This window comes from Carassius auratus, chromosome 3 (assembly GCF_003368295.1).
Source record: "Carassius auratus strain Wakin chromosome 3, ASM336829v1, whole genome shotgun sequence".
Taxonomy (NCBI): domain Eukaryota; kingdom Metazoa; phylum Chordata; class Actinopteri; order Cypriniformes; family Cyprinidae; genus Carassius; species Carassius auratus.
In genome coordinates this window covers 11,936,077-11,963,979 of record NC_039245.1, presented here as the reverse complement: position 1 = coordinate 11,963,979, position 27,903 = coordinate 11,936,077, and the positions used below count along the sequence as shown (strand labels likewise).

The window sequence follows — 27,903 nt, the reverse complement described above, 5'->3', positions numbered from 1 at the left end:
TTCATTAAATAAACTGTGGTGCCCTGTCAAAATCTAATCTCTCCAGCCAGAGTTTCATAACAAACCGAAAGTATGTTTATACATCTCATTATAATATAAAAGGTCTATAACACTGTTTTGCGCAATTGCTTTGGCAAAGCATCTAGTAAAACCGAAGCACAATATGGCTTATCCCCTTATCAAGCCTGTCAGTGTTTCAAAGGGAAGTGCACTTGGTTCTCATGCTCAGCTCATGATCCAGGGAGTGGCTCTGTTCACAGTGAATGTAGTGAACTCCTTTACTGTATGCGCTGTGAGTTTAGAGCACATGTGGAAACGCAACAGGCATCAGTTAACGCTTTGTGAGCCTGAGCCCCTGCCCCTTTAATCACTAGCACGGAAGTGCCCTTTTGGTTTGATCCGAGGTGCCCTGTCCCTGAACCATGATTTATGATCATGAATTCTACCGAGAATATAATTCTATTTTAAATTATAATAATATTTTACAATATTACTTTTTTAAAGCAGTTTTAATCAAACAAATGCAGCCTTGGTGAGCATTAAAGACTTCTTTCAAAAACATTTTTAGAATCTTACTGACCCCAAACTTTTGAATGGCAGTGTGTATATACACACAGAATTTTATTCATATTTTATTTCTTCCATCTGGGACAGGAGGTTCAGAAGGCCGAGGGAACAGGTGTTCACTTCTCCTTTCTTTAACCTTGGTACTGGTGTCTGCTCCAGGCGCCTGAATGACAGATCTCAGGGGTTAAAAAAGCAAGATCAGCCAGCAGTTGCTGTTCATAGCAAAACAAGACATAAGGTGTTTATCTTTAATAATTCCCTTGATCTCATGAAACTCAAAGAAAGAATGAGGTCTGTCTGATGAAACTCACAACACATAACTAAGCAGGGGATAATGGATACAGAATTATTTTCGTTGTTTTGTTGATCATTAGCTGATAATTACCTCAGAGGGGTGTACTATTTAAAGTTCTCCCATCTTAGACTAATCAGGGGGAATGTTTGAGAAACTGGTTTAAAACTTAACATGTTAACATGCTAAAACCTTCATGTCTCCGAGGCCTTTGGCTTGTGAATTAAGCTTTCTCTCCTTGTATGGAGAGTGATGACGGGATGGACCACAACTGCTGATGCAGTTGGGGAGCGTTGAGGGGGGTATAAAACCTCTCAAAGGTTATTCTCATTCCTATTCCCCATCTCAGACACTTCTAGAAGCTCATCATCTTGGAAGAATGGCTCCTAAAAAAGCTGAACCAAAAAAGGAGGCAGCAAAACCAGCGCCTCCTCCTGAACCAGAGAAACCCAAAGAGCCTCAATTTGACCCCAAAAGCATTAAGGTATGTGTATTGTCTGTGTTGCTATTTTACTAACAGCTAAGTGTTAGACTATGGTGAATAGACACAGGATAAACCAACTTCTTCCCGAAGTTCGGAAAAAAACAAACAAAAAACAAAACAAAATTTTTTTTAACCGAAAGACCTTAGTGGATTATTTAAAAGAACACTGATCTAATTTCAAAACATTTGGTTTTATTTCGGCACACATTTAGAGGACAGTTTTAGTCTTAATTTGTTCATTAGCAGATTTAATCAATCTCAGAACTTTTTTATTGATTGTTATTCATTACTGCACTAGTATTGTTAAAAAGCTTTAAATGGAAGCTTATTTCAACCAAGAAAAAAAAAAAAACCTTAAAATAAAGTGTTACCTAAAGTTTCTATCTCCAATGTTTCTTTTCTTTTTCTTTTTTTTTTTTTTTTTTTTTTGATGAAGTCAAAATCTCTTTTTATTCCAGTTTTTTTTAAACACCCGATCACATACATACATAATTCTGAAAGAAAAAGTTGTGAGACATAAACTCAGAGTTCAGAGAAAAAGTCTGAATTGTAAGTTTGTAACTTGCTAAGGCCATCTATAAACTCGAAATTCTGAGAAAAAAATCTGAATTGTGAGACATAAACTCACAACTGCAAAAAATAAATAAATAGCAATTACACGTTTTACATTTTTATTCTGTGGCAGAAACAAGCTTAAGAAAGACTAAGAAATCCCACCTTCAGGCCATGTTGAGTTAAAAACATTGGAATATTGACTGGTAATATTTAGGCTTTCCTTGTTTTCAAGGTTCAAATCAATTAAAAATGGTTAAAATGTTTCACACAAACTGTAGGCTTTAAAATTCCATTCTCAACTGAGTGCCTATGTAAAGACATAACTGTTTATTCATATTGATTTGAGACCACATATGCAGCTTTAATTAACCTGATGGTCAGAGATAGGGTCTGGACGATGGAAGCTGGTCTGAGGTCAGTAGAAGAGCCTCACGCAGGTGTCTGCAAGCTTCCACATTACAGCTTAGCATTCCTCTTCTCTTGTACGAGTGAGTCTCTCTCTCTCCTGTGGACAATAAAGATGAGGTTTCACTGTATTCCCTCTGGTCCTAGAACAGACCTCAGTTATTCTTAGTCTCCATGAGTGAGAAGCAGCTGACTTTTGTTGAATGACCCCAGAAAGCTTCTTCAGAGAACTAAAAAAAAATCTGTATTTCCATTATGATTTCTCATTGTTATATATTAATATTGTTTGGATGTTATCCAGTAGATTTGCTAATAAAAGTTTCCTAAAAACTTTTCCTACCCAGGTTGAGTTTACAGCGGATCAGATTGAAGGTAACCATTTGCAAAACCAAGCAGAGTTCCTAAACTGAACATATTTCAGCACTTTATTCACACCTCTTCCTCATTAAATACTATGTGTCAATATCCTCTCCACACAGAATTTAAAGAGGCCTTCATGCTCTTCGACAGAACCACATCTGGTGAAATGAAGATCACTTATGCCCAGTGTGGTGATGTCATGAGGGCGTTGGGTCAGAATCCTACAAATGCAGAGGTGCTCAAAGTACTTGGCAAACCCAAACCTGAGGGTGAGAGGAATAAACTGTGTCTGAGCCTGAATCATTGTACAAAAACGTTTTTAATGTTTTTCTAATATCCTTTTTTTCTTTCTAGAAATGAAAACCAAGCTGATTGACTTTGAGACTTTTCTGCCTATGTTCCAACACGTGTCCAGGTCCAAAGATCAAGGCACTTTTGAGGACTTTGTTGAGGGACTGCGAGTGTTTGACAAAGAAGGAAACGGCACTGTAATGGGTGCCGAACTTCGCCATGTACTTGCAACGCTGGGTAAATACAAAACACGGCGACACAACCGCCCTATGATACAGTATTACTAACAAACCCAATGAGCGCTTTGTTAAATTAAGGAGAGATTTAATGGAACATAAGCAGCTTGAAGAAATCTGTGATTAACTCCTGGATTTACATATTTATCTTGAGATTAACGCCGCCATAAACAAGCACACGTCTTGCCTGCAGGTGAGAAAATGACAGAATCAGAGGTAGAACAGCTCATGGCAGGACAGGAAGATGGAAACGGCTGCGTCAACTATGAAGGTCTGATCATTTTCTAAATTTGAAAAGTTAAAGCTATGTACTCTATGTATTATTCTATAATCTTGTCCTTTTGTCCTTTATTCCCACAGCGTTTGTTAAACACATCATGGATGGATAAACGAAAGAGCTCAGATCAGGTGATTATGAGTTTTTAAATGCAATGATGTTTGATACTGTTTTCAATGAGGATACAGGTGGAGAAAGGACTTTGTAATATGATCGTCTCATATTTTCTCTTTTAGGCAATACTGTCTTCTGCAGTTATCAACAGTCCTTCAGCCCAGCTCTATGTTCTCTATTGCCCTTGAACTAGTTTTCCTGTACAGTATAAGATTCTGTCTTTGCTATTCTTTTTGCAACATTAGGCTAAACTAAGCAAATCCTCTGAAAGGTATATGTTGATATTGAATGCATTTACTTCCAAATATATCAGGGTAATGAACTGCTTGTAACATGACCCACATACACTGATGTCAATGATTTGTTTCGTGTCAGTGCACATCCACAAGGTTTAAAACTCACTGTCAGTCGGTATAAAAAAATAAATAAACATCAAAATTAAAACGGACCTTACCTCAGCTTCCTCAATTAAAGCTGCATCTTCTTATCAAGACACAGCTGCAGCCAGAAAACCCTGAGTGTGAACATGTTACATGTGTAAAACATTTATGTGGCTTATATTCTTTGACATTTCTTAGATTCTAAGTGTTTACATCATAAATGTGATGTGATATAGATGGAGTAAACCAAAATATAACACACCTATGTGACCTGTGTGTGATAGCTCAGATCTTTGTTTCTTCTTGAAGAGGTTAATTTTGAGACAGTAAATAGCTAACTGTACATTTTCCCACTTTATGCCACATTAGTACCTAATTACATATTTTTATATTGATGATTTCAAACAATTTTATAATTTGACCCATATATTATCCTATAAACCACTAAGAAAAAAAGTTGTCCATTACAATGAATAAAATAATTGTCCTATATCAACAAAACATTTTCACTGTAAGGGACAAGAAGTTGTTTTCACTGCAGTCAATGAGTGTCACCAGTTCTGTTTATATAAAACAATTGGTCACGTGTGTGATAATAGAGACATGAATTTAGAGTCCGCTTCAGTTCCCCCAAAAAGCAGTCGCATATACAGTGTGGCCATTGAATTCCAAGATTGTCCAATCAGAATCAGGGAGCACCAGAGAGGCTAGGTGAATAAAATGATCCACAATTGGGTACATTACAGACAGCTCATTCTCATGGATTAGTGATCGACATGTGTGGGTCTACAGCTGGCAAGTGTTAATTTACAGACCACAACAGCTCTCCATTCAGAGGCTATTGTATTTTCCCTGTGTGTCCTTGTGGCTCATGGTAACGGAGATGCTGTCATTTGTCTCCCTTATTGTTAGGCTGTGGGACGCAAGCATCTCCTTTGATTTTTCAACACAATGACTCATAAATAGCATATTAGCTTCAGCTGTGTCCTGACCTACAGGACTGAGAATTACTGAGGCAGAGCAGGTTATTGTGTTTCTCACTGACACATGGAGCAGTAAGACGCACAAAGATACACACAATCAGCGAGGGATTCTTCTCCGCTGCATCCAAAGCTGCTGGATTACTGTGACGTTTTTCACACTAAATATATACAGCCAGAAATAAACTGCTACTTCCTGTCTTGTTGCCAAGAAAATCATGTTCAGTTCACCAAAAACAAGAGCATAACTGAAAAATTAACTACTGTAGTTTTGTCTTTCCAATTTATCTTGTTCTTGTTGTGTTAAGGTAGAGACAAGAGTTAGTTGTCAGTGTTTTTATTTCAGTGAATATTTTTCAGGATTTATTTTGTACTGCCCTGGAAAGAAGCATGAATTTTCGAGCGTTTTGAGCTAAGTGAAGCTAAAAATGGCAAGAGGTAACAAATGTATTTTATAAAATGTTATTATGTATTTTCATTCCTAACTAAACCAATGTGCATTCATTAATATTAATAATTAATAATTAATAATTAATAATTAGCTCAGTCCTGAGGAAGATCAGACAACCAGTCACATAGACAGGGCTGAAACGCCATCTAATGGCCAAAAGTGTATTGGACTTGTACCCAGTGTAGGAAATAATATTATATCAGCATTTGAAACATTAAAGATTGATATATAAACATATATTGAAATGAAGAGAGGTTTCAAAATCCAGCACAGGAAGACAAGTCAGGGCAACATCTATTATCAGGTCGTTAGCTGTCCTCTCATAGACCAAATGTAAAAGATGCCTGCTCATTCAGATGTGAGTTAGTTCCTGAGCAACTCCCACCTACGCCCAACATCAACCAGGCACTCTGTTTGCTTTCAGAAGACCATCTCACATACCTGAAGAACAGACGGATATTGATAGCATCAACAGAGTCACTCTTTTTCATACAAGATAACTTGCTTAGCAACAGGAAGGAGGAGAATTTGCATTTGGGATCTTTTGCTATAAAACAGCAGCAGGTTGTGCAGCGGCGAAACAGAGGAGCACAACGAAAAAAAGATTGAGATTGACAGGGCCTTTTATCAATCATTTGGTTTGGACACCTTTACATTACATTAAAAGTGTTAACTATTGTTATTTTAGTATCATTAATATACTTTATTTGTGTTAACATTTTGAGTGGTATTATTTACACTTTAATTTAAGAAAGATTTTTTTTTTTTTTTTTTTTTTTGGTAACTTTGCATGTTTACATTTTTTTATGTCTACATAGTTCTATAAATTTTATGTATTAATTTATTTTGGGAGGGGGGTTATTTTTTATTTTAGCTCTCTCAAAAAAATGAAATTGTATTATTATTATTATTATTAGTAGTAGTAGTAGTATTTTTTTTTTACAATTTTATTTTATTTGTTAATGCATATTTTATTCTAAGTAACTCTTTTTAAAAAACTATAATAATACTGTTCAGCAGCAAGTTTTACACAAAATCTTATATTATGGCAGGGATTTTCAAACTGAGATCTGGGAACTTTCAGAGGCTTTCTAAGGTTGTTTTTCTCACACAGTATAAACAGCGCGATCCCGATTCTAGCATTCGGTTAGTTGTGTATGAATATCATACAAATGACAGTTTTATATACAGTACTGGGCACAGGGCTCACCCTGACATCATTCTTGCTCTTGCTCTCTAGCGCCATCCTCCCTCTGCAGGACGCTGAAGGAACTGGAAGGGTTTGTTCACTGGCTGACTGCTGCAGTTAGACAAATTACTCCGTGTGCCACAGAGGTAAGTCAACCCGGTTTACAAACTCAGAGACTTAATTTAACAGCGATTTATTATTAATCAAGCTATGAGCTATGCTCCTAAGCCTTACCACGGTTTTTACCTCTGCGAACAGTGTTTTTATTGGTCCTTGGATGTTAGTGGAACCGACTATTGGGTGTGTGACTGACATAATGGCCCTGATTTTCTTTATAGATTCATCTAAAATAGAAACAAAATATCATGTAATTTCACTGAGACTGCATCGATAAGAAGAACTGCACATACATCGTACTTAAGCATCTACCGAGAGTTATTTTCGTGGATGCACAATATGTATAATAATCATTTATTTTCATTTAAAGAACATCCCATTCCATTACTTTTGTATTTTTCATGACATGCAGGGATGTCATGAAATATCGAGGCAGATACAGGCAATGCTTCACGTGCACGCGGTTTGCCAGTGTGGAAAAGCCTAGAAGTATTGAGACTGATGGAGCATAACGTGCTGTTAAGTCCCCCCCCCCCCCCCCCCCCTTCCATTTCTGTTATGGGCATAAGGAATGACAAATCGATAATCGGGTATTTTGTGGCTTTGCACGTGGACCTGATCCGTAAGCGATAAACGGACTGATCGCTGATCCTCCGGTGTAAGGAGATTTACGAGATTACGTTTTGCTCTCGGTTGAAAATGGTGCTGATGTTGCATGTGTGTTTTTTGTTGCTGTTGTTGCCATGATTACACAAAACGCTTTAGGTTCTCATTATCTGTAGATTCAGCGTGAGTTTAAGGCTCACGCCTTTTTGAAAGAAGCCTCTTTTCTTTTTTCCTGTGTTCAGTTTATTGAAGATGCTGACCTTTGTAACACCACATGGCGCTTTTGTCTGGGCGGCTCTGCAAATAAAACAGGCTATTGAATGAAAAAAAACATTTTCTAATGTGATATTGCACAAAAAGACTTTCATTAGCTTAAAGGGAAATAGAAGAAACAAGCCTGAGTCGTAACATTAACAGGTTTCCCTGCATTTTTATTGCTATAGTTCATATGTAATCTGACCGTTAAACTACATAAAACTCGCTGGGGTTTTTTCTCTGTTTTTATTTTTATTTTTTTGTATTAGAATACTAGTTTTTCAGGATGTTTAATTCTGCATTTTCAAGGCTGCGGACACACCTTGCTCCCCTCCCCTCCCTCTCTCTCTCTCTCTCTCTCTCTCTCTCTCATCACGGCTGTTGCTCGGCCACACTGTCATCATCCTCGCCCATTGTTCGCTTCGTAAGTACAAATTCTTTTTGAACATATACATTCTAAATTCGAAAATCTTGACTGTAACGGAACGTAACGGTGGACCTGCACGTCTGCATCTCCCTCACGCCCATCTCTGCCGAACATGCCGCCTGCCTTCAGCCCAACGGCACTGGCGCCTTTGTATCGCTAATGTTTGTAGTCTTTCATTTTTCTAATATTTAAAGATCACGAAATGAAATTTGCGGTTGGTATTTCAGCATGGCTTTGTCGCAGTGAGCGTTGTGGATCTTTCTGTTGGAGAAGTTCGTTTCATCGATATGGAACGGTTGGTGTTCTGTAATATGTGTTTGTCAGTGCCTTGCTGTGCATATCATAAACCCATATATCTGGACTTATTTTACTAAACACCTTATTTTGAGGCAATGTTATTAGATTTTAGAAAAATGTGAATTGTCGTATTGAGCGGGTATTATTAATGTGCTGAACAGAGTGCAAATATCAAATATCTGAAATAAATAAATAAATAAATAAATTATATATATATATATATATATATATATATTTTTTTTTTTTTTTTTTTTTTTCAGAACTCAATTTAATGCTCCTCAGGTCGTAGATAAAAGTTCAGTAAAAGTCTTGGCGGAGGGGATGCTTTTTCCCCTGAATAAGACTTATTTTTAATAAATATTATTCTAACAGTAGATCCCACTGTCAGACAGAACCAGAGTGCTTTCTGTCCAGTTATGCTTAGCATAATTCAATTAACATGGCAATTAAGGAGACCAATGGAACATTCTGATTCCATTTAGACACCATGCAATGAAGTGTGTTACTCTTGTCAGATGCTTCAGTTTCTCACTGTTAGTCACTTAGGCTATAACTTCAGAATAGGGGAGGATGGGCTTGCTTTCAAACTGCATTTCTCTTTTCATTTGGAAAAAAATATTTCTGATCATTGCTTCTTATAAAGACTGCAATCATAATTTAGCTTAGTTCATTTATTAATAAGTCATATTGATTAGTCATTTAATCAATATTGTCAATGAATTACATTACAGTATGAAGTAATAGTCTCACATGTTTCAGACTATATGTTGTCAGAGGGTTTCCACAAGGGGGATGTGTGCAATTTAATTTCATTAGAAGAACCATTGTCGCCCAATCATATCTCAGGAATGTTTGGGGATACGATAGATACATCAAATCAGATTCAACAAGTCTTGAAGACAGTGAGACAGTGTCTCTCTGGTCTGGTAGGCCAGATCCCATGCAGTGTGCACTGCGGTCCTGAACTCCCTGATGCACCATGGCAACAGATGACTAACTTCCTGTGTGCAGCGGCTGGAGATCACAAAAAGCTGAGTTCATGTTGTTTTACATCTTATATCCTCTATACTGAAGCCAGTGGTATAGTTTATGATGGCTGTGCCTCACAGCTATCTGCATCTGCACACATTCTGTGGTGGATGTATATCACCAGACATTTTCCTCTTCATATTTATTTTCATATGCTAAGTGCTGTTATCAGCAGCAACTTCGTCTGGTAGCATGACCATTATTTCATGTGAGCTGCATAAACACGTTGACTGCTCTGCCAGTAGGTTCAGATTCAGTTCAGTTGAGGTGTGAAATTGTACTCTTGTGGTGTCTGGACTGGGGGTCTCGTTCTAGGGGTCTAGATTTAGGTTTGCGTCTCTGGGTTAGATCAACTAAACAAACAATGGAACATGATTTTATTTAAATCTGCTAAATCATGTGAGGCTTCACCTTCAGGATTACAAACCTATATGATTTCTGTCTTCTGTGGAGCTCAAAAGGTACATCTCTGAAGAATATCTCTGTCCTTTTGTTAAATATACAGACAGTGAATTCCGAATGAACTGAAGCTCCAAAATGACCAAAAATAAAAAAATCATGGCTTGTACACTATCCTCCAGATGTTCTGAAGTCATACAATAGCTCTGTTATGATTTTCTGAAATTGTAACTAAAACAAAGATTATTGGAGTATGTTTTACAAGCAAATACTATTCAAGTTCTGCTTCAAAATGTAATTATATATTTTTTATATAACATACCAACTTTTAATTATTTATAAATTAGTCATTTTTCATGGAAAGTCTCTGCCCTAGCTCACCTTGATGCTTTCATGGAACAGTGATGTCCAAATTGTGAACAAATCATTGTTGAAAATTCAAAGAATCAATTGATTTGCTCAAGAATCAGACCATTCTAGTTCTCAGTAACTCAGTGATCCATTTGGCAAATGCAGGCATCGCCCTCAGTGATCTTGCTGAGCCAGTGTTGGAGCTCTGCTGGGACAGACAGAGAGAGAGAATAAAGAGATGTGCTGAAGGGTGGAGACACGAGATGGAGATGCACACTTTTGAAGTGATGCTGCAATCTGCACTGCTAGCTGGGATGGACAAAACTAGGTCAGAGGCAGAGAGGCACCCAACTGTGCACAGAAAGGGAAGCAAGCAGTCTTGCCCACCCTTTAACAACAACTTGACAACAACCAAAGCACACACACAATTATTACCTTTCTACAAACTGTAAAAAATAGCCAACAATTTCATGCTGAGCTGCTCATAGGAAGTGTTTTCATTTGAGTGAACTTGATTTGGGTGCTGCATTATTGCAGAGGCATTCCAGAACCATCTCCTGGACGCTTCGATTAAACTGTGCATAGAGCACTTATGTAATTGGTCTGTCTGAAAACTCTGAGAGAGACCCATACATTTAGTGAAGAGAAATGCTGAGCTGGAGAGGACCGTCCGGTTAATTAAACCCTCAGAGCAGCTAAGGGATGAGTGTCTCTCTGTGCTGTTAAATGGGACAGATGATAAACCAGCTAGTTTATTTTAGTCACAAAGAAATGACCACCCCAACATGGAACTGAGTTCAGAGTGAGCCAGCATAGTAGATGGATTAAGCTCAGATATGCCCTGTTCAAGGAAGAGCTACCATCTCTAGACCAGAGTCTAGACAATCATAGTTCATCAGCCTCCAGTCTGTTAACCTGGACGTGACAGATATTTCGATGTAGGGCCAACAGATTCCTCAAGATATTCTGAACAACACATAACTAAACATTAACATAACCAGGGTAATTAAAAGTCAGCATTAAATGCAGTTTGCAACCAAATTTACTTCCATAATATATGCAACCAATAAGCCAATAATTATTTTCATGTTATGGCCAATAACCAGTATATTATGACCAATATTACATTTCTATATAATTTTGTCTACATAAATAAAACAATAAAATAATAACAAGTTAGTTTTACACAACATGTACAAGATCAATTCATTTTTAATTACAATTTTTAGCTATGTATTATAATGTTTTTAAAGATTAACTTTAAAGACATAATCCACCCTAAAATGAAAATTCTGTCATAATCTACTCATCCCCAAAAAGATATTTTGAAGTACACGGGGAACCAACCAGCCTATTAAGTTTGATTGTATGGACCAAAAAAATCAAGATCATTAGTGCTTGAAATGCTAGTACACTTAATGGATTTTGAACCTTCTGAGACACCAACCAATAGGGGTGGGAGAAAATATTGATTCTCTGATGCATCGTGTCTGCAATAGATTCTGGGCTTGGTTTTTTCCCGCGAATGGCACGTGTGTTTAGTAGACTAGAGACAATCTCAGTGGGCTTGCACAGAATTTGCAGGAAACTCATGACTGACAGACTTTCACATGCACTTTGCGTTTGTTGTCCTGAAACTCAATCGCGGCTGTGGTTAAAGGCACTTGCATCTCTGAATATTTTTATGATACGAAATTGACGTAAACGCACTCTGTTATGTTTTCAGAACTGGGCAAATCATCTGCTGTGTCGAAATAGTTTTGTGCATTCGTGTGATTGCAGCATATTAAAGCTCCCACTGTATATGATGTAATAATCAGTAATAATCAAACAGCAGGAAATGCTGAGGAAAAAAGAAAAACCCATAAATATGATTGGCTGTAAACTTTTGAATGCTTAAAGCACTCATAGATACTGAAAGTACTTTTTGTCAATCACTTGTAATTGTCCTTTTTCCATTTATTACTTTATATTTGCTTATATGTTTTGAAGCGATTTTGAATTTACAATTATTTAAAAAAGTGCATTAAAATTATACAACTGCTTGTATAATTCTCATAAAAATATACATTATAAATTTTACATAAAATGCATATCTGCAGTAACATTTAACACTGAGGATGCGACGCATTGTGATGCATCAGTATAAGGAATTCATTTGAATTTTTGACATGATGATTGTAATCGAATCATGAAACCAGTGAAGATTCACCCCTAACCAACCACTAACCAAGCGAAAAGTGAATTTATTGTGAAAGGAGGGTGTTTGTATCGGAATTCACCATATTGACTTACTGTTCTAGTTACCGTAAAAGCAAGAAATGTCTTTGAGAGCATTATGGGTACACATATTTTACTAACCAGGTTTTCTGCTGCTTATTGTTTGGCTCATATTTATTGAAGATGACCGCTCCATTGAATTCTCCTCTTATCGTATCAACTGGGTTCTGTCGACATCTACATAAGTACTGACGTACTTATAAGCCCTAATTACAGAAAGAGCCATATATGAGGTAACGTGAGGTTATAGATCGCCATGTCATCAAGTCGTGGCTCACACCCCCCCACACCTCCTGGTATCTGGTGTGCAGGGTTTGACAGATGGTCATTTTTCCAACTGAATAAGCAAAAGTCAGGTCAATTTAGCAGAAAAATGGATGATCTACACCACACTAGGACTACTGACAGGTTACATAGCGTCACATTTAACATGCATCACTGGATCAGTGTCATTCCATATTGAAAATTCGATCGCATCTAATTATAAGTGAACACAACAGTGATAAACTTGACCAAACATTTACAGCTTTAAAAGAAAAACAATTCTTATTTGATTTGAAAGGGCACAAACAAAAGGCCCTGACAAAAGGTTTCATTCATATCAAAGCATATTCTGGTTAAGAATTGGCAGTTAGGCAGTAAGAGACCGAATGACAGCCATGTAGTGACCAAACACTTTAGTTTTTACATGCTATAAGGTGCGGATTTATCTAAAATAGTGTTAATAATGAAAAAATTGATTACATCATATGATTTGAATAATATTGATTATTCCACCAATGTGGAAAAACAGTATGGATTAAATAATGGTGGGATGGTCTTCAGAAAAAAAGGCTGAAAAAGATTTTATTCTAGTAAAATTTTGGCAAAATTACCTGGGTAATGCTGAAGCTGATGTTTCACTTCAAAGAAAGCAATGCCATTGATTCAATGCATTGAACAGTGCTGATGCCAGTCGAGGAAAATCACCTTAAACACTGAAAGGATGCTATGACAAATATATCGCTTTCATCTTAATCGATGGCAAACTATTTTTTTTTCATGGATATACAGCTGGACCTGAAGAAGGACAGACGCAGGTAATCAGTGAGTGTGTTATTGTCTGTTTAGTGCAAATCTACTGAATGTAAAAATCACAATGGCACACAGTCTTAATGATGTAAGGGATAGTGCATCCAGAATATTCAGTTTCGGTCCAGAATAAAAAATAAAAAAATGACTCTCTTACATTTTTGTCATGATGTTAGCTTATTAAACTTTCGATGCACATGCTTTAATGGTGTCCACGCCATATCATAATCATTACCATGATTATGAGATACCAACTTGTAAAAGGCATCATGTCCTTGCACAACTCGGAATCACAACAAACTTGTAAACTGGGAATTTTCTGAGAGCTAAAACTTGTACCACCTGATCACCTCAGATTCATTAGGTGCTATGTTTTGGCATTGATAGTGCAATGGTGTGAACAGCTCCAAGTAGAACATCAAGTGTTGTCATCTCAAAATCACAGTAATTACGACATGGCGTGAATGCAGCTTAAGTGTAAAACAAGAAGGGCACAGCCTATAAAAGTTACCATCTCGGTTGTGGCAGTTGCTTGTCGTATTCTATGGTTTGCTTGTCAGTATCACGATATTAAAATATTGCAGTTATCGCAGAAGCCTTATGTTTGCGTTTCCCTAAGAAACTTTTTTTTTTTTTTTGTGAGAGAACACATTTAAATATTATTGTTCCTTCCATCTATATTTTTTCATTACCATATACCTTTAAGGGTTCTATAACCAATTAGATTAGAGCATACCAAATGGGAAAGGTCATCAAACGGTCAGCAAATATGCCGTGTCAGACTAATGACGATTACGTGGATACATGTCAGTTGGCCATGCACAACCTCAAGAAGCCTTTCATATCTGCTGTGCTGCAGGATTATTTAGCTCAGTGTGCTCAGGCAAACCAACATGTGATCTGATGAGAGAGGACAGGGCTGTGTGGAGTGAAAATACCCACGATGCCCCAGTCCTTTAGATGTGGTGGCAGCCTGTTGCACTGTTGCAGCAAAATCAGTGAGAGTCCCTCTAGAAATGTTCTGTATCATACCATCATACAGTTGCATGCTCTGTATGTGTGAGTCTGTCACTCTTGTGAGATAAAGTCAAAGTGCTCTCTTTGTCTGTCTTCCTCCCTCTCTTTTTCTCATTTGCTGAATTCTTTCCTCCTGCGTGTTTCGTCTTTGTTGTTTCTCTCTCCATTCTGCCTACTCGCTCTTGTCCTTTCAGCTCAGAAAACTTCTTACATTCCCTCTGTCTCTCTCGGTTTCTTTCTCATCATTCGTTCTCCATTGCAGGGTTCAACGATGAGGCTTATTTTTGTCTTTTTTTTATATTTTTTTATGATTGATCTGGGCCAGTAATTCAGTAATTCTTTTACTGAATACATTTTCACTAGTGCCACGAATTATGCATTTTAATTAGCAATGTGTATAAAATGTGTCATAATTTTTTTTCATTCATTTTCTATACTAACAAAAATAAACTAATAACTAATGTAATGTAATAAATAATAATATATATAATACACATTGCTGATTAAAACACATAAGGATGATATCCAGTGTAAAACATTACTGATTGATGTATAATTTTCAACCCATTCATATTTCCAAATAGGAAAACTAACAATTATTTTGAAAAATTGATAATCTCTTAATTATCTTTTCAGTTAATATGATAAAAGAAGCATCATAATTATTCCTGGATTTTGCAGAAAAAAGCAATAGAAATGGATTAGATTTTTTTTTTTTTTTTTACAGTTCAGTTAGATTCTTGGTGATGCTAGGACTGGCATAATAATAATTCTAAATTTTTCAGAACATTTGACTGATTCTTGATTTTTATATATGTGACGTGACATTCAGCCAAGTATGGTGACCCATACTCAGAATTCGTGCTCTGCATTTAATCCATCCAAAGTGCACACACACAGAGCAGTGAACACACACACACACACACTGTGAACACACACCCGGAGCAGTGGACAGCCATTTATGCTTCAGCGCCCGGGGAGCAGTTGGGGGTTTGATGCCTTGCTCAAGGGCACCGAAGTCGTGGTATTGAAGGTGGAGAGAGAACTGTACATGCACTCACCCCACCTACAATTACTGCCGGCCCGAGACTCGAACTCACAACCCTTCGATTGGGAGTCCAACTCTCTAACCATTAGGCCACGAGTTCCCCACACTTTAACTAATCAACTTGAAAATGTAGGAACTATGCCTTTTGAAGGCCATTTTGGCTTCTACCCTGCTGGTCACTGACCTAATTGACAAATGTAAACCCATCCCTGCAGCTTTGGGGTTATTTTCAGCTCCACAGCAATTCTTGTCGAAAACAACTTGGTTTTGGTTTGTAACTTCAACATGATTCAAATAACTTTTTATTAACCCTCTAGTTAAAGAAATTAAAAAAAATAAAATAAAGAAGTTGTCATCATGCTGTAAATGTTAAACAAATGACTTGTTAAATATCTTTGCAAAAAGATGCATAAACTACAACTACATCTTGCACAAACTTGCCTTATACATATGTTCAGAAAAAATACAAGTAAAATGCTTAAAAAACATTCTCAAATGCCAAGGTAATTTAAATTCAAAATGACTGAAGGTTTAACACAAGTAGAATATTAACTATGAATGTTCTGTAAAAACAATGAACAGCAGCTTTCAGCCTGTCACCACGATGCATTATGACATTTCATACATACAGAAGTAGTTCTTTACAGGTTTTTATTTGATTTCTGCTTTTCCATGTAAACATGAATGAGTTTCACTACGCTCATGTCTTTTGCAGCGTCTGATATATGAAAAAGCATTCTACAAACACGGTGCTCAAGTTGCTCAAGTTTGACTCCTATCTTCCTGCTTTTTTTTCTATTCCATTGACCGCGTCACATCTTTGTCAACACAAAAGTGCATTCTGTGTGAATGACTCCTAGTGAGATATTCTCCTTATTGTTCTTCACAAAGCCTGTCACACTTGATTGGATCATTCTTTTCTCTTTACTGTTAACTGTTTACTGTTAATATTTGGTAATATTTCTTTTCAAAGACATGATTCCTCAATGTATAAAAAAAAAAAAAAAAAAAAAAAAAAAAAAACATGACAAATGTGGCCAGAAATGTGGCAAAACATTTGATTTAATCGATAAAATCTGAAAAACCCCCCCAGCCCAAAGTAAATCTCAATACGCCATTGTAAACCAAATAATTAAGTTTACAAGGCATAAAAATACATGCAAATAATGTTTAAATGTAAGTCAAAGTGACAATGCAGTACAGTCCAAATAAAGCAATAGACATTTGTGTCAAAGGACACAAAACACCCAGACACTGACCCCAGACTAGCATGCCATCCGTATTATTGAGCTGTTCTGTTACATTAGTGTACCACACACCTCTTTCCTTTTCAGGCCCCCACCCCCTTCATCTTTCTCCCAGTCTCCATTTCCCTTTCACCCTCTTTTTTGCTCTCTCATTCTCTCGTGCTTTCTGAGGTAATGTGTCCTGAATATTGATGAGGTGAGAGTTGCCCGTCCCTGGCTGCTGGCCAACTCACATTACAATTCTCCATCTCACCCCTGCCCACTTCAGTCAGGGCTACCCCTTAGCCATATCGGCCACATGTTGCTCTGCGTTGTCTTTCAAGAGCCCTTCGCATTTCCAAGTCTACCCTTCATAAATCCAGCATTGCCCTTTCTGCTCCGTGCCAAGCCCTTAACCATGAAAAGACAAGAGAGACATCCATCGTCAGGCAGAAAGGCGTAGGCTTCTTAAAGGGGCACTGACATTCTAACTGCACTGCCAAGGAGGGATGACAATCTTTCTGGTCAAGTGCACCAGCTGCTGTTGTAAATCTGACTTCCAGCCAGAGACCAAACGGCATGAACACAAAACACAAATTCAAAAGAAAATGCTTTTTTAAATAAAAGAAAAAAAAAACTATATGACATCTCAAATTGAACTGTTTACTCTCTTACAAATTTCTGGTTATTTATTGTGCATGCTATTGCGCAGAAAGGAAAGGATTGTCTTTGCAGTCATTTGTATGTAATGTCTTGCTCTGCTTACAGACTGGTTGATGTCATCAATCCCTCTTATTCTTGAGCCCCATCTGGTGCCTGCTTCCACAATCCAGGCAGTTGCCTATGGACAAGATCAAGTGAAATTGACATGCCTCCCCTGTCCATGCATTCAAAGGCTTCTAGCAAACATGGAATCACACGCCAAGTAAACAAGTTCTTTCCAAACCAGCTTGTGCTTCCTCAGGCTAGTTTATGCTAGTTAGTGCCCATTTGTTGATATTCTAGCTAGTGAACCAACATAGCCATGTTTTTTTGCCAGCAAAACTTATTTTTGACCATCATGACATTGAAAGTGAAGCTGATTGATTGACTTGCTGTTTAAACTGGTTAAAAGAAAAGTTGTAACCAAAACTATAAAACCCAAAAAATAATCAAACAGTAACCTAGAACTGTACATAAAAAGTCCCTATGTGTGCTATATTTCATCTTTGAGGGAGGAACAGAAAAAATGTAAGTCATAAAAATCATGTGTAACTATGTAGGAACCAATGGCATTTGGAGATATTAATGTAATCTGACACCACTGAACTCATAAATCATCTTGAAAATAACATTTCAATCAAGCTTTTTTCTCTATTGGGACATGAAAGTGAAATGGTTTCTTGAATGAGAAGACTGGGAGTTGATTTTGTCCAAGAGTTTCTTGGTTTGGAAGGGATGGATTATGGGCTGATGGGGACACCAGCATACCGTGCAGAGGACCAGCATCCTAAATGCACCATCTGCTGAGGACCAGCAGCAAGGCTATCCTCTTTTTTTGTGCATTTTAGATGTTGCTCCCCAGTTTGTATTTTCCAACAAACATTTATGGGAAATACACCAGTCCCTAATAATATAGTGGAGGTTTTCACTGCTCATCTAGTTCTCTACTGACTGTGGTTGCAGATGGTTTTTAAGCTCTGTTTACTGATATCACAGCACACTCTGAATAATGCATAAGGGTCCTGTGGGAATCAGGCTTGAATTTGCACCACTGCTGCCTCAGGGGAAAGTTTTTTAGGAAGGTGGCAGATTGTCCCTGGGGAAATTGGAGAACGATGCTTCCCAATGCTTAGCACACTTGTGCAATCATTGGTTCCCAGGGACAATACACCTTCAAGTACAAAGCATAAGGAAATCATTCACCGAAAATATGAATGTCATTCCAAAACCCATATGCCTTTGTGGAAAATGAAAGGTGACAATTGAATGACTGTTTTCCATATTCTTTGCCATGCAATTAATATAAATGGTGGCTTCCAAGGTACAAAAGAACCATGAATTGGTCCAGTGACTCCAGTCATACGGGTTAGAAATGAAGACCCAAGTTTTCATTTTTGGAACTATGCCTTTTGAAGGCCATTTTGGCTTCTACCCTGCTGGTCACTGCTGACTTTGAGGATGATGTAATTGAAAATGTAAACCCATCCCTGCAGCTATGGCATTATTTTCAGCTCCACAGCAATTCTTGTCGAAAACAACTTGGTTTTCATTATGACCCACACATCCAGATGACCTTGCTGTGTGGGACTCAGAGCACAGGAGAAACATTTGGGTGTCCGATAACATACACGTGGGTTGTCGACAAAAAGGAAGGAATGGGATGTGACGAAGGTGCATGTGAGCCATCTAATCCATTTCGACACTAATTGGATTCATGTTTATAGGCATTCTGTGTGGTGAAGGATGAGAGTGTTCACAAGTGTGGATTAACTAATAGCTCTGTTGGGACTACATAAATTTGGTTCAATCTTTGTACAAAGTATAAAAGAGAACTGCTAAAAGGAAAACCACATTCTTAGTTGTAACAGTAAGCGCACACAGACACATACAGCACATCAGCGGCCATAAGTAAAAGAACAGGATATGGCTTTCTCTCAGCATCTCTGTGCCATCAGTCCATCATTTAAAGTGAAAAGTGACTTGACATACAGCCAAGTATGACAGCTTCTGAGAAATGGTTGAAACCATGTGTATAATAAATACTCACGTAATGAAGCAGTCAGGGAGTCCTGGACTGGTGCAGTGAGTGTAGTAGCTAATGAGAAGCACTCTGATTAAAGCATTGTTATACCTGAACCAAGGTTTTTTTTTTTTTTTTTTTTTTGAAGTTGGATTTTTCCATATGTAACTTTTGCTATTTTTTCCACCTGTGAGCACTCTGCACTTGAAAATGAAATAAAAAGAAAAGCTCTCATTCCTTCATTTATTGTTTGAAGAATTCCATGAACCGTTTGACAGGCACCTAAGTCGGCGGCCTGAGACTCGACCCACAACCCTAGGCTTAGGAGTCAAACTCCCTAACCACTAGGCCACAACTTCCCCATACCTTCATATAATATCTCGTCCTGCTCTATCCACTTGATGAAAGGTTCTGGTACCTTCTACCTGCAGGACTTATGAGCCACATTGCCACGTTAAATCCCTGATAATTGTTTTCTGTTTTAACTCTACAGACTGAAATCATCTCAAAATGGACCATCAGGACCACATGAATTCTGGACAGATGGGTGACTCTCAGCACTCTCTTGGGAACAACATTGCATCTGGTGTAGGCAACATGACCATCGATGACAGCCATCAACAAGACATTAAGAATGGGAGAGCAGCACATATGGGAATGGATGATGGGCCAGTGAAAGGTCTGTATAAAAGAGGGGAAAAATGTAGGCACTGTAATAAAAAGAGGGAAAAAAATGTAAGGCTGAAAACCCCCTTTTCCCCACAAAGCACAGAAGAGCTGAGTGATACTCATGGCAGTGTGTGTGTGTGTGTTTTTTTTTTGCTAATGTCTCGTCTAATATTGGGAAACCTGACACATTCTGACAGTGACACCACTCAGCCATGTGTTGGTTTCAGATGTCTGTGAAGATATTCATTCAGGTCAATGGTAAAATGTCTTGTTGAATATATTTGTTGGGCCTTATTTTCCATGTGTTGAAGGACAATGGAGATGACAATCAGAATTTCCACCCTCAGAGAGATTAGAGGTTTACACAGTGATTGTGGGTCTTATGACAATGTGTTACACAAACCCTTACATTAAAGGGTTAGTTCACCCAAATTGCAAAATTATGTCATTAATAACTTACCCTAATTAATTACTTAATTACTTACAACTTACCCAAACCCGTAAGACCTCCATTTATCTTTGGAACACAGTTTAAGATATTACAGTTTAAGAGTCCATTGAAGCTGTGTGAACGTTTAGGGTCCATGTCCAAAAAGGTAAGAAAAACATCATCAAAGTAGTCCATGTGACATCAGAGGGTCAGTTAGAATTTTTTGAAGCATCGAAAATACATTTTGGTCCAAAAAGAGCAAAAACTATTACTTTCAGCATTTTCTTCTCTTCCGTGTCTGTTGAGAGAGTTCAAAACAAAGCAGTTTAGTGATATCCGGTTCGCGAACTAATCATTTTGATGTAATCTGATCTTTTTGAACCAGTTCACCAAATCGAACTGAATCGTTTGAAACAGTTCGCATCTCCAATAGGCATTAATCCATAAATGATATAAGCTGTCTTAAAACTTTTTTAATGCGGCTGACTGAGTTAAAACAAACCAATATACCAGAGTAATTCATTTACTCAAACAGTACACTGACTGAACTGCTGTGAAGAGAGAACTCAAGATGAACACTGAGCCGAGCCAGATAATGAACAAAACATAGACTTGTTCACGAGTCAAGAACCGGTTGCATCAGTTTTCGTATCACCAGTACTTCTTTCGGACAGTTTGATTCAATAAACCGGTTGAAGAAAATGGTTCACCGGTTCTTTTGCGCTCGACATAATGGCGTCATTGGCGTTGATTGCCCTTGATTCAAGCCTTCGGTAACACTAGCACAGAATCAGTTCAGAATCAATGACCAAAAAAAAACAGTTTGGTTCAGACGCTCTGTTTGGTTCAGTGTTCATCTTCAGTTCTCTCTTCACAGCAGTTCAGTCAGTGTACTGTTTGAGTAAATGAATTACTCCGGGATATTGGTTTGTTTTTGAAGGAGTGTCAGCCACATTAAAAAAGTTAACAGCTTAAATCATTTGTGGATTAATGCGTATTGGAGACGTGAACCACTTAAACTGTTTATCTTTGTTCCAAAGATAAACAGAGGTCTTACGGGTTTGGAACAACATGAGGGTAAGTTATTAATGACATAATTTTGCTATTTGGGTGAACTATCCCTTTAAGGCATCCCCACCAAAGGTTTCCTGTTGTCAGTGGAAAACCTGGGACACAAAAGGAAAAAAACTACACAATTTACAAGTCTGGGAAAGTCAGAGAAATGAATAAAACCGCATGGAAAATTTTTGGAAATTGCTATGTAGAAAATGTATTTTCCTAGTTATGCAAGGACTTGCTTTGTAAAAGTATTTGCTATAACTAAAAAAAATCCTTATCCTACAGATTTTGGACGAGGGATGTCTTCAACGTTTGGAAAATGATGTTCAGTTAAAGGGATGGTTCACTTTCAAATTAAATTTTGATGTTTTAGCTTACCTCAAGGGCATCCAAGATGTAGGTGTCTTTGTTTCCGCAGTATTTCCCATTTTGTTATTTTTAGGTCAAACCGTTCTTGTCTTCTTCTTGGACTATGGAGGTCTATGGTCACCACCTCAAAGAGCATCCACAGAGAAGTCCCAATTAAACAATTCCCCATCGTAAGTACACATTGATGACCTAAGACACTAAACGAGCAGTTTGTGTAAGAAAACGAACAGTATTTATATTGTTTTTACTTCTTGTACACAACCACGTCCAACTGATCTGAGGGCGCACGTGCTTCCTGTTGTCGTGTAACGTTTGTGCGTGCTCGCGGAAAACGCCGGAAGTGATCTCTGGCACGTGTATGTCACTCATTGTTTACACTTACTGTCTATGGTTTACACAGAGATTTTGGAAGTGTTACCTTTCACTGTGAAGATCTAAACATATTTAGACGTACAGGAAATTGCAATGGAAGACTATTTCAATATATCAACAGACAACGTAAAAAAAAAATTTCACAACCATATTTATTTGAACCAGAATACATAGATCAAGTATTCAGCAGCACGTCTTCAAGCCTCAGAGAGACAGAGATCTCTTCAAAATTGGTGGTGGTGGCAAGTGTTGTGAGATGCCAACAGAAGTGGAGAGCATTTGTTGTCATGAATGGAACAACTACAAGACGAGGACATTGACAGTATCACATCACACACCTGCCTGACTGAAGATCCTGAGTTTTCTCCGCTATTGAGATGCAGCGTTTTGCACGTTGTGTTTTGTTTGCCTCGTATAAACTGGAGGCGACGTCCAATGCCAGAGGGATCCAATGGCTCGCTGTCAATAGAGTGAGTAATGTGTTGTATTTTTATTATAATCGCAACGATTATAGGGTACATTATAAAGAAATTAATTAATTACAATTACTGTATTATATTTCAGACAGTGCAGATTGGTGGCCTTTCGTGTGGTAAACAGTAAACAATGAGTGACTTGCATGCAAGAGTGATCACTCTGGCACTTTCCATGCGCAGACTAAGCCAGAGCCCGTGCACACGTCACACAACAGGAAGCACGTGCGCCCTCAGAACAGTTGGACGTGGTTGTGTACAAGAGGTAAAGATGATATAAAACTGTTCGTTTTCGTACACAAACTGCTCGTTTCGAGTCTTAGGCCATCAATGTGTACTTACGACGGGGAATTGTTTAATTTGGACTCCTCTGTGCATGCTCTTTGAGGTGGTGACCATAGACCTCCGTTATTTGAGTCACAGACAAGAACGGTTTGACCTAAAAATATCAAAATGGGAACTACTGCGGAAACAAAGACACCTACATCTTGGATGCCCTTGAGGTAAGCTAAAACATCAAAATTTAATTTGAAAGTGAACTATCACTTTAAGAATAGCTTCTATAAGACATTTCGTCCTGCCTGCATTGTGTGTTCATAATAGTTTTTTCAATTTAAAAAATCTATTTCATTGTTAACAGTGAAAATTACATAGACTTTTTTGGACCAGCAACAAGCCTGGAACCTCTCAGGAGTGACCTTGCCATCTTCTTTGAAGCTTTTAAGAAACTGTTTTTCGCTGATGCTGTGATATGCTTATTTAAAGCAGCACTGAAAAAAATCACTGAAAGCTAATTGCATGCCTTCAAGGTTGCAAAATGGAGTAGCAAAAGGAAAGTAGTGTTCCTGAGCAACATAACTATCTCTTTAAAGGATCTAAGGACAGGAAAAGCTCAGAACTCGATACTTGTCATAGAGCTATTAGGCAAGTCCACTCCTTTTGCATAATAATGTAAGATAATAATGTAAGTTCTGGGCAGGGTGAGTACTACATTAAATAATAGTGCCCAGAGCATCCATTTGGTATTTTACATGGTGAATCAGTAAGTGAGTAAATGAAATAAGCACTAGCATTGCTAATGGCTTAGATAGATGTACCTGTCTGGTGCCGTGACCCGGGCATATAGGCTATAATAATAATAAAATAATATTTGAATAATTATTGCTAAGATTAAATCAAAAGAGTTAATAACAGCTCTTATTATTATTATTATTATAGAATATTGCAGTGTTAATATATTTCTGTTGCTTTATTGAAATGCTGAAATGCCTTATTGTCAAATACCAAAACTTGCAACAGCCAAAAATATTTACACTTGCATGAATATAAAAAAGAGAAATCAGAGAGCTTTACGTCACACTACAGAAGCCTTCACATTTTCTTCGCACTATTTGACTTTCAATTAAAATTTATAGTGTACAATAATTGGACAAATGATTATATTTGCATTAAAATATAATAATAATATCAATAATCTCTCACACACTCAAAACACAGTAAGACCACCTTCTCTCATCACATAGATCATACAGTATAATTACCTCACAAAAGCTTCATTTATAATTTACTTCCCAGAACCACAAACTCACTGATCTTGTCAGAGAATTAGCAGTCTAGTTGAGACATAGGCATTAAGATAGTGTTACACATATTGTATGCTGTTCTATGATGTTGGAAGTGATGTAAATGTATTAGACTACCATTTGCCATCAGCTGAATATTTCATGTTAATGAACATGTTGCTGATTGCTTGCAGTACGGCTGACATGGGTCTGCAACTTTAATGACTACTAAGTTCACTTTACATTCAAGCTCCTTTCTTGTTATGGACTGCCAGAGAGATGAAATGTCTATGAAGTCATTCACAACGTAGAATTTCTCCATTCATTTTATATGAGAAACCCATTTTATTTTAAAGCTATAGTGGAAGGTTATTAAAAAATCTATATGTTGATAAGCAGTGTGCTTATCTGACACCCATCAATGACATAAAATCAGCATCTTGACAATACATTGTATTAGCAAAATTACTATTAATAAGATGAGTTCACCTACTGAACTGGGCAAAGGAATTCCAAAGCTGATGTTATGATGTTAATGTTCTCTGTATCTCATCCGATCTTTTGACTTGCTTCCATGTGATCACACAACTTTGACTGTTCTGATGGGACAGTATGAGCTGGAGAAGGTATGGTGGGTTCACCACCCCCTTATCCCCCTGCAATGTAAAAATTCAGGGGATTTACATCTAAACAAACCTGGGCTCATATACAACCACAATCTCATTTCATTGCTTGCTCATACATGCAAAAATCAAATAAGAGATCTTAATGGGAACCACTTCTATATTCTTTTTAATTAAATATGTTTATATTGGCTATATCTTGCACCACTGTATCTAAGAATTAAAGTATTTAGAATAACAAGGCTTATAATTAAAACTTTAATTGAATGAATAAAAAAATCCTTCAAATCCATTCACAGCACAATGTGAAACACACTGCTCAGATCCAGAAGGTTCTATACTTTCATTAAATTATACTTGCAAACAGACAATGCACCAATTCATTGCTTCACTGGTTATTTTGCTACCAGTCATCAATGCTTTACACACTGAAGCTCACAGAGATGTTGATGTCTGATTGGCCAGTTGATACAGTTATTTATGGTTTAGATTTTTTTTGTTGTGATTGAATGAGTGAGTCACTTTTGTAAGCATTGATCCCATAACCCATTGCCACTGTAGTTTTCTTTAAAAGTATGTAGTGTACTGCTTGCTATTTTAGATTACAAAGCATACATTTAGTAAAAGTGTCTTTAACTAAAAGTATTGTGTGTAAAAACAGATTTTTGGACTGTTTAACTTGACTTGAAAACAGAACTTGTATTTTGTGTTGTGTTTGAGCCCCTTACGTGGTTCTGTGCATTTAGTTCCTTTCAGTTCCTTGATTCCTTTTCCTTTTTTCCTTCTAATGTTAACTGTGGAGAGGTTGAGTGTTGCTAATTCTGCAGTGTTGTCTGTAGCTGTTCCCATTATTCTGCCTTCCATGTCATCAGAAGAGTTAACACCCGGCAGCCCGCCCAAGAATGGCCGGAGCAGTGTGGCATCAGTGGATGGGGAGGGAGAGCAAGAGAATGGGAAAAAGGAGAGCTCTGTCAGCTCAAGAGAGTCTCCAGTGTCTCCACATCCACTACCGACCACTCTGGCTGATGATTTGAGTTCAGGGATCACAGGTTTTGAAAGCCAGGTGAAGAAGAGTCCCTCAGAAAAGATGAGCGACCATCATAGTGCAAGTGGATCTGAGGAGGAGGAGAAAGAAGAAAATGAAATTGAGAAGTCTGACAGAATTTTTTCTCCTGGTGTGGAAGATGCTTCCAAATGTGCTATCAACATAAAAGAGGATGAGGAAGAGGACAAAGTAGTTAGTGAAGAAGAAGAGGAAGAAACTGGAGTTTCTAACACCCCAGACTTGTCAACCCAGAAAGACGACATCATTCATGACGAACATGAAACCCCTACTCATCTTCGCATGACCCCAGAGGAAGCTAAAAAACGTGGCCTTTCGTTTGACTACACAGAACCTCAGGATCCTCATCAGGGTGGTCCGGTGGGCTGGGAATGCAGCTCTGACAAAACACCACCAGAAATCAAGAGCCCCAACTCCTGCAGGGCAGATCCGGGATCACCTCTTTCTCTCAGTGCTGCTGCCGACCGTACCCAAGAGGAATCATCTCTAACAGACTTCCAAACAGATGCTCAGGAGGAAGAAGAGGAAGTAGAGGTACCAGAACCTGACCAAGAAGAGGAGGTGACCACTGTTCTTCTGTCTTCCCAAGAAGTTGCTGCACCCAAGATGGAGCCTAAGGCAGAGGAACATAGAGAACCTGAAGAAGCAAAAGAGATCAAGCGGGATACATTTTTGGAGACGAGCGATGGTGACCACATTGATACAGAGAAGGTCCAGCCAGTTGACACACCCGAACCTGTTGCCACCAAAGCTAAGGATGCCGTTAAGCCCAGCGCCCAAGTAATGCCCACAAAAGCACCAAGCAAAGAAACTCCTGTCAAAGAATCTCCAGCCAAAAAAACTAAGAAACCCGTTGCTTCAGTTGCTGCTACTCCTTCCCCTATATCTGCTCCCAAACTTCAGAAATCTCCCTCTAAAGATGCTGCTCCGGCCAGAAAATCAAGTGTCCCATCCAAAGGTCTGTTTTTCCATTCTGTTCCTCCAAACCCCTCACAGATCTTCTTTATTTCTCCTTCCCTTCTCTTCTTTTTAACGTAGATCAGTAGGACTATGCAGCACCCTTTCTGAAAAGCGCACACTACGATAAGAGTGTGTTCTGTTGAAGAAACGGTTCTGCTTGTAGCCACAAAATCTCTCTCTCTAGATCCTTTGTGCACGGTGTGTCTATCTCTTCTACTTCCTTCTCTGTGTGTAGTCAGTGTTAATTTCGCTTGTGTCTGTGACTAACTCTGTGCATTGATTGACTGTTACCGCTGGCACAGTTTTCACCTGCCCCTCTCTGTTGCATGTCACCTGTGCATGAATATTGAATGTATCACTCACAGAACTGTGCTTTACCTTTACGGGTCCACCCCTTTCCCAGATGTCTATTGTATTAAACACAACCAAGTGGACCCAAAGGCCCTTGCAGATGAGGTTGACTTTAACACATGCTGAAAGGAAAAGGTCATCAATTGCTGCTGGGTTCAAGACAAAGGCCCTCTAAATGTCTTCCAAAGCTGTGCAGACATCTTCTACAAAAAGACCAGACAAGCTCACTCACTAATTATTAAAATTCAAACAAACTCAAGGCAATCTTTTGTAGCTCAGCAATTTAGCAAACTAAGTTTGGTGCTTGCAAGGCAACTTTCTGAATCATTCTGTCTTTGCAGGCTGGGAAATAAACCAACAAAATTTTTAAAAAAAAAAATGTACATAAGAGAATTCTCCAACTGGTCTTCTCTTACTGTATATATTTAATCATCTAGAGCAACTGTGAAAGTGTTAAGTTATGTGTTGATTCTTGTTGTGCAAAACCAAAATAAGATGCACTTCAGTGTAATGACACCAGCAATGACAGTTCTGATGGTGCATTTT

At 37.9% G+C, this 27,903-nt stretch overlaps 2 protein-coding genes across 8 annotated transcripts in view; both read left to right on the top strand.

Annotated features, from left to right (window-relative positions):
* The first annotated feature begins 1,203 nt into the window (after window positions 1–1,203).
* On the top strand, window positions 1,204–4,222 carry LOC113048175 (myosin light chain 4-like). Its single transcript, XM_026209793.1, has 7 exons — window positions 1,204–1,343; window positions 2,648–2,675; window positions 2,783–2,932; window positions 3,018–3,191; window positions 3,384–3,461; window positions 3,551–3,598; window positions 3,704–4,222. The coding sequence occupies exons 1-6, from the start codon at window positions 1,239–1,241 to the stop codon at window positions 3,577–3,579; spliced, it is 564 nt and encodes a 187-aa protein (XP_026065578.1). The 5' UTR covers window positions 1,204–1,238; the 3' UTR covers window positions 3,580–3,598; window positions 3,704–4,222.
* A 2,397-nt stretch (window positions 4,223–6,619) lies between these two features.
* The window catches only part of LOC113048151 (microtubule-associated protein tau-like), a 33,531-nt gene continuing 12,247 nt past the window's right edge, over window positions 6,620–27,903 (top strand). For 3 of the 7 annotated variants that reach the window (XM_026209772.1, XM_026209728.1, XM_026209782.1), the window contains exons 1-3: window positions 6,620–6,727; window positions 19,920–20,105; window positions 25,823–27,004. In XM_026209772.1, coding sequence (XP_026065557.1) covers window positions 19,937–20,105; window positions 25,823–27,004 — 1,351 coding nt within the window. In that variant the 5' untranslated portion in view covers window positions 6,620–6,727; window positions 19,920–19,936. Of the gene's footprint in view, window positions 6,728–7,252; window positions 7,357–7,903; window positions 7,984–13,386; window positions 13,422–19,919; window positions 20,106–25,822; window positions 27,005–27,903 lie in introns of those variants that run through there. The other 4 variants (XM_026209761.1, XM_026209747.1, XM_026209738.1 and 1 more) reach the window with 4 other exon arrangements.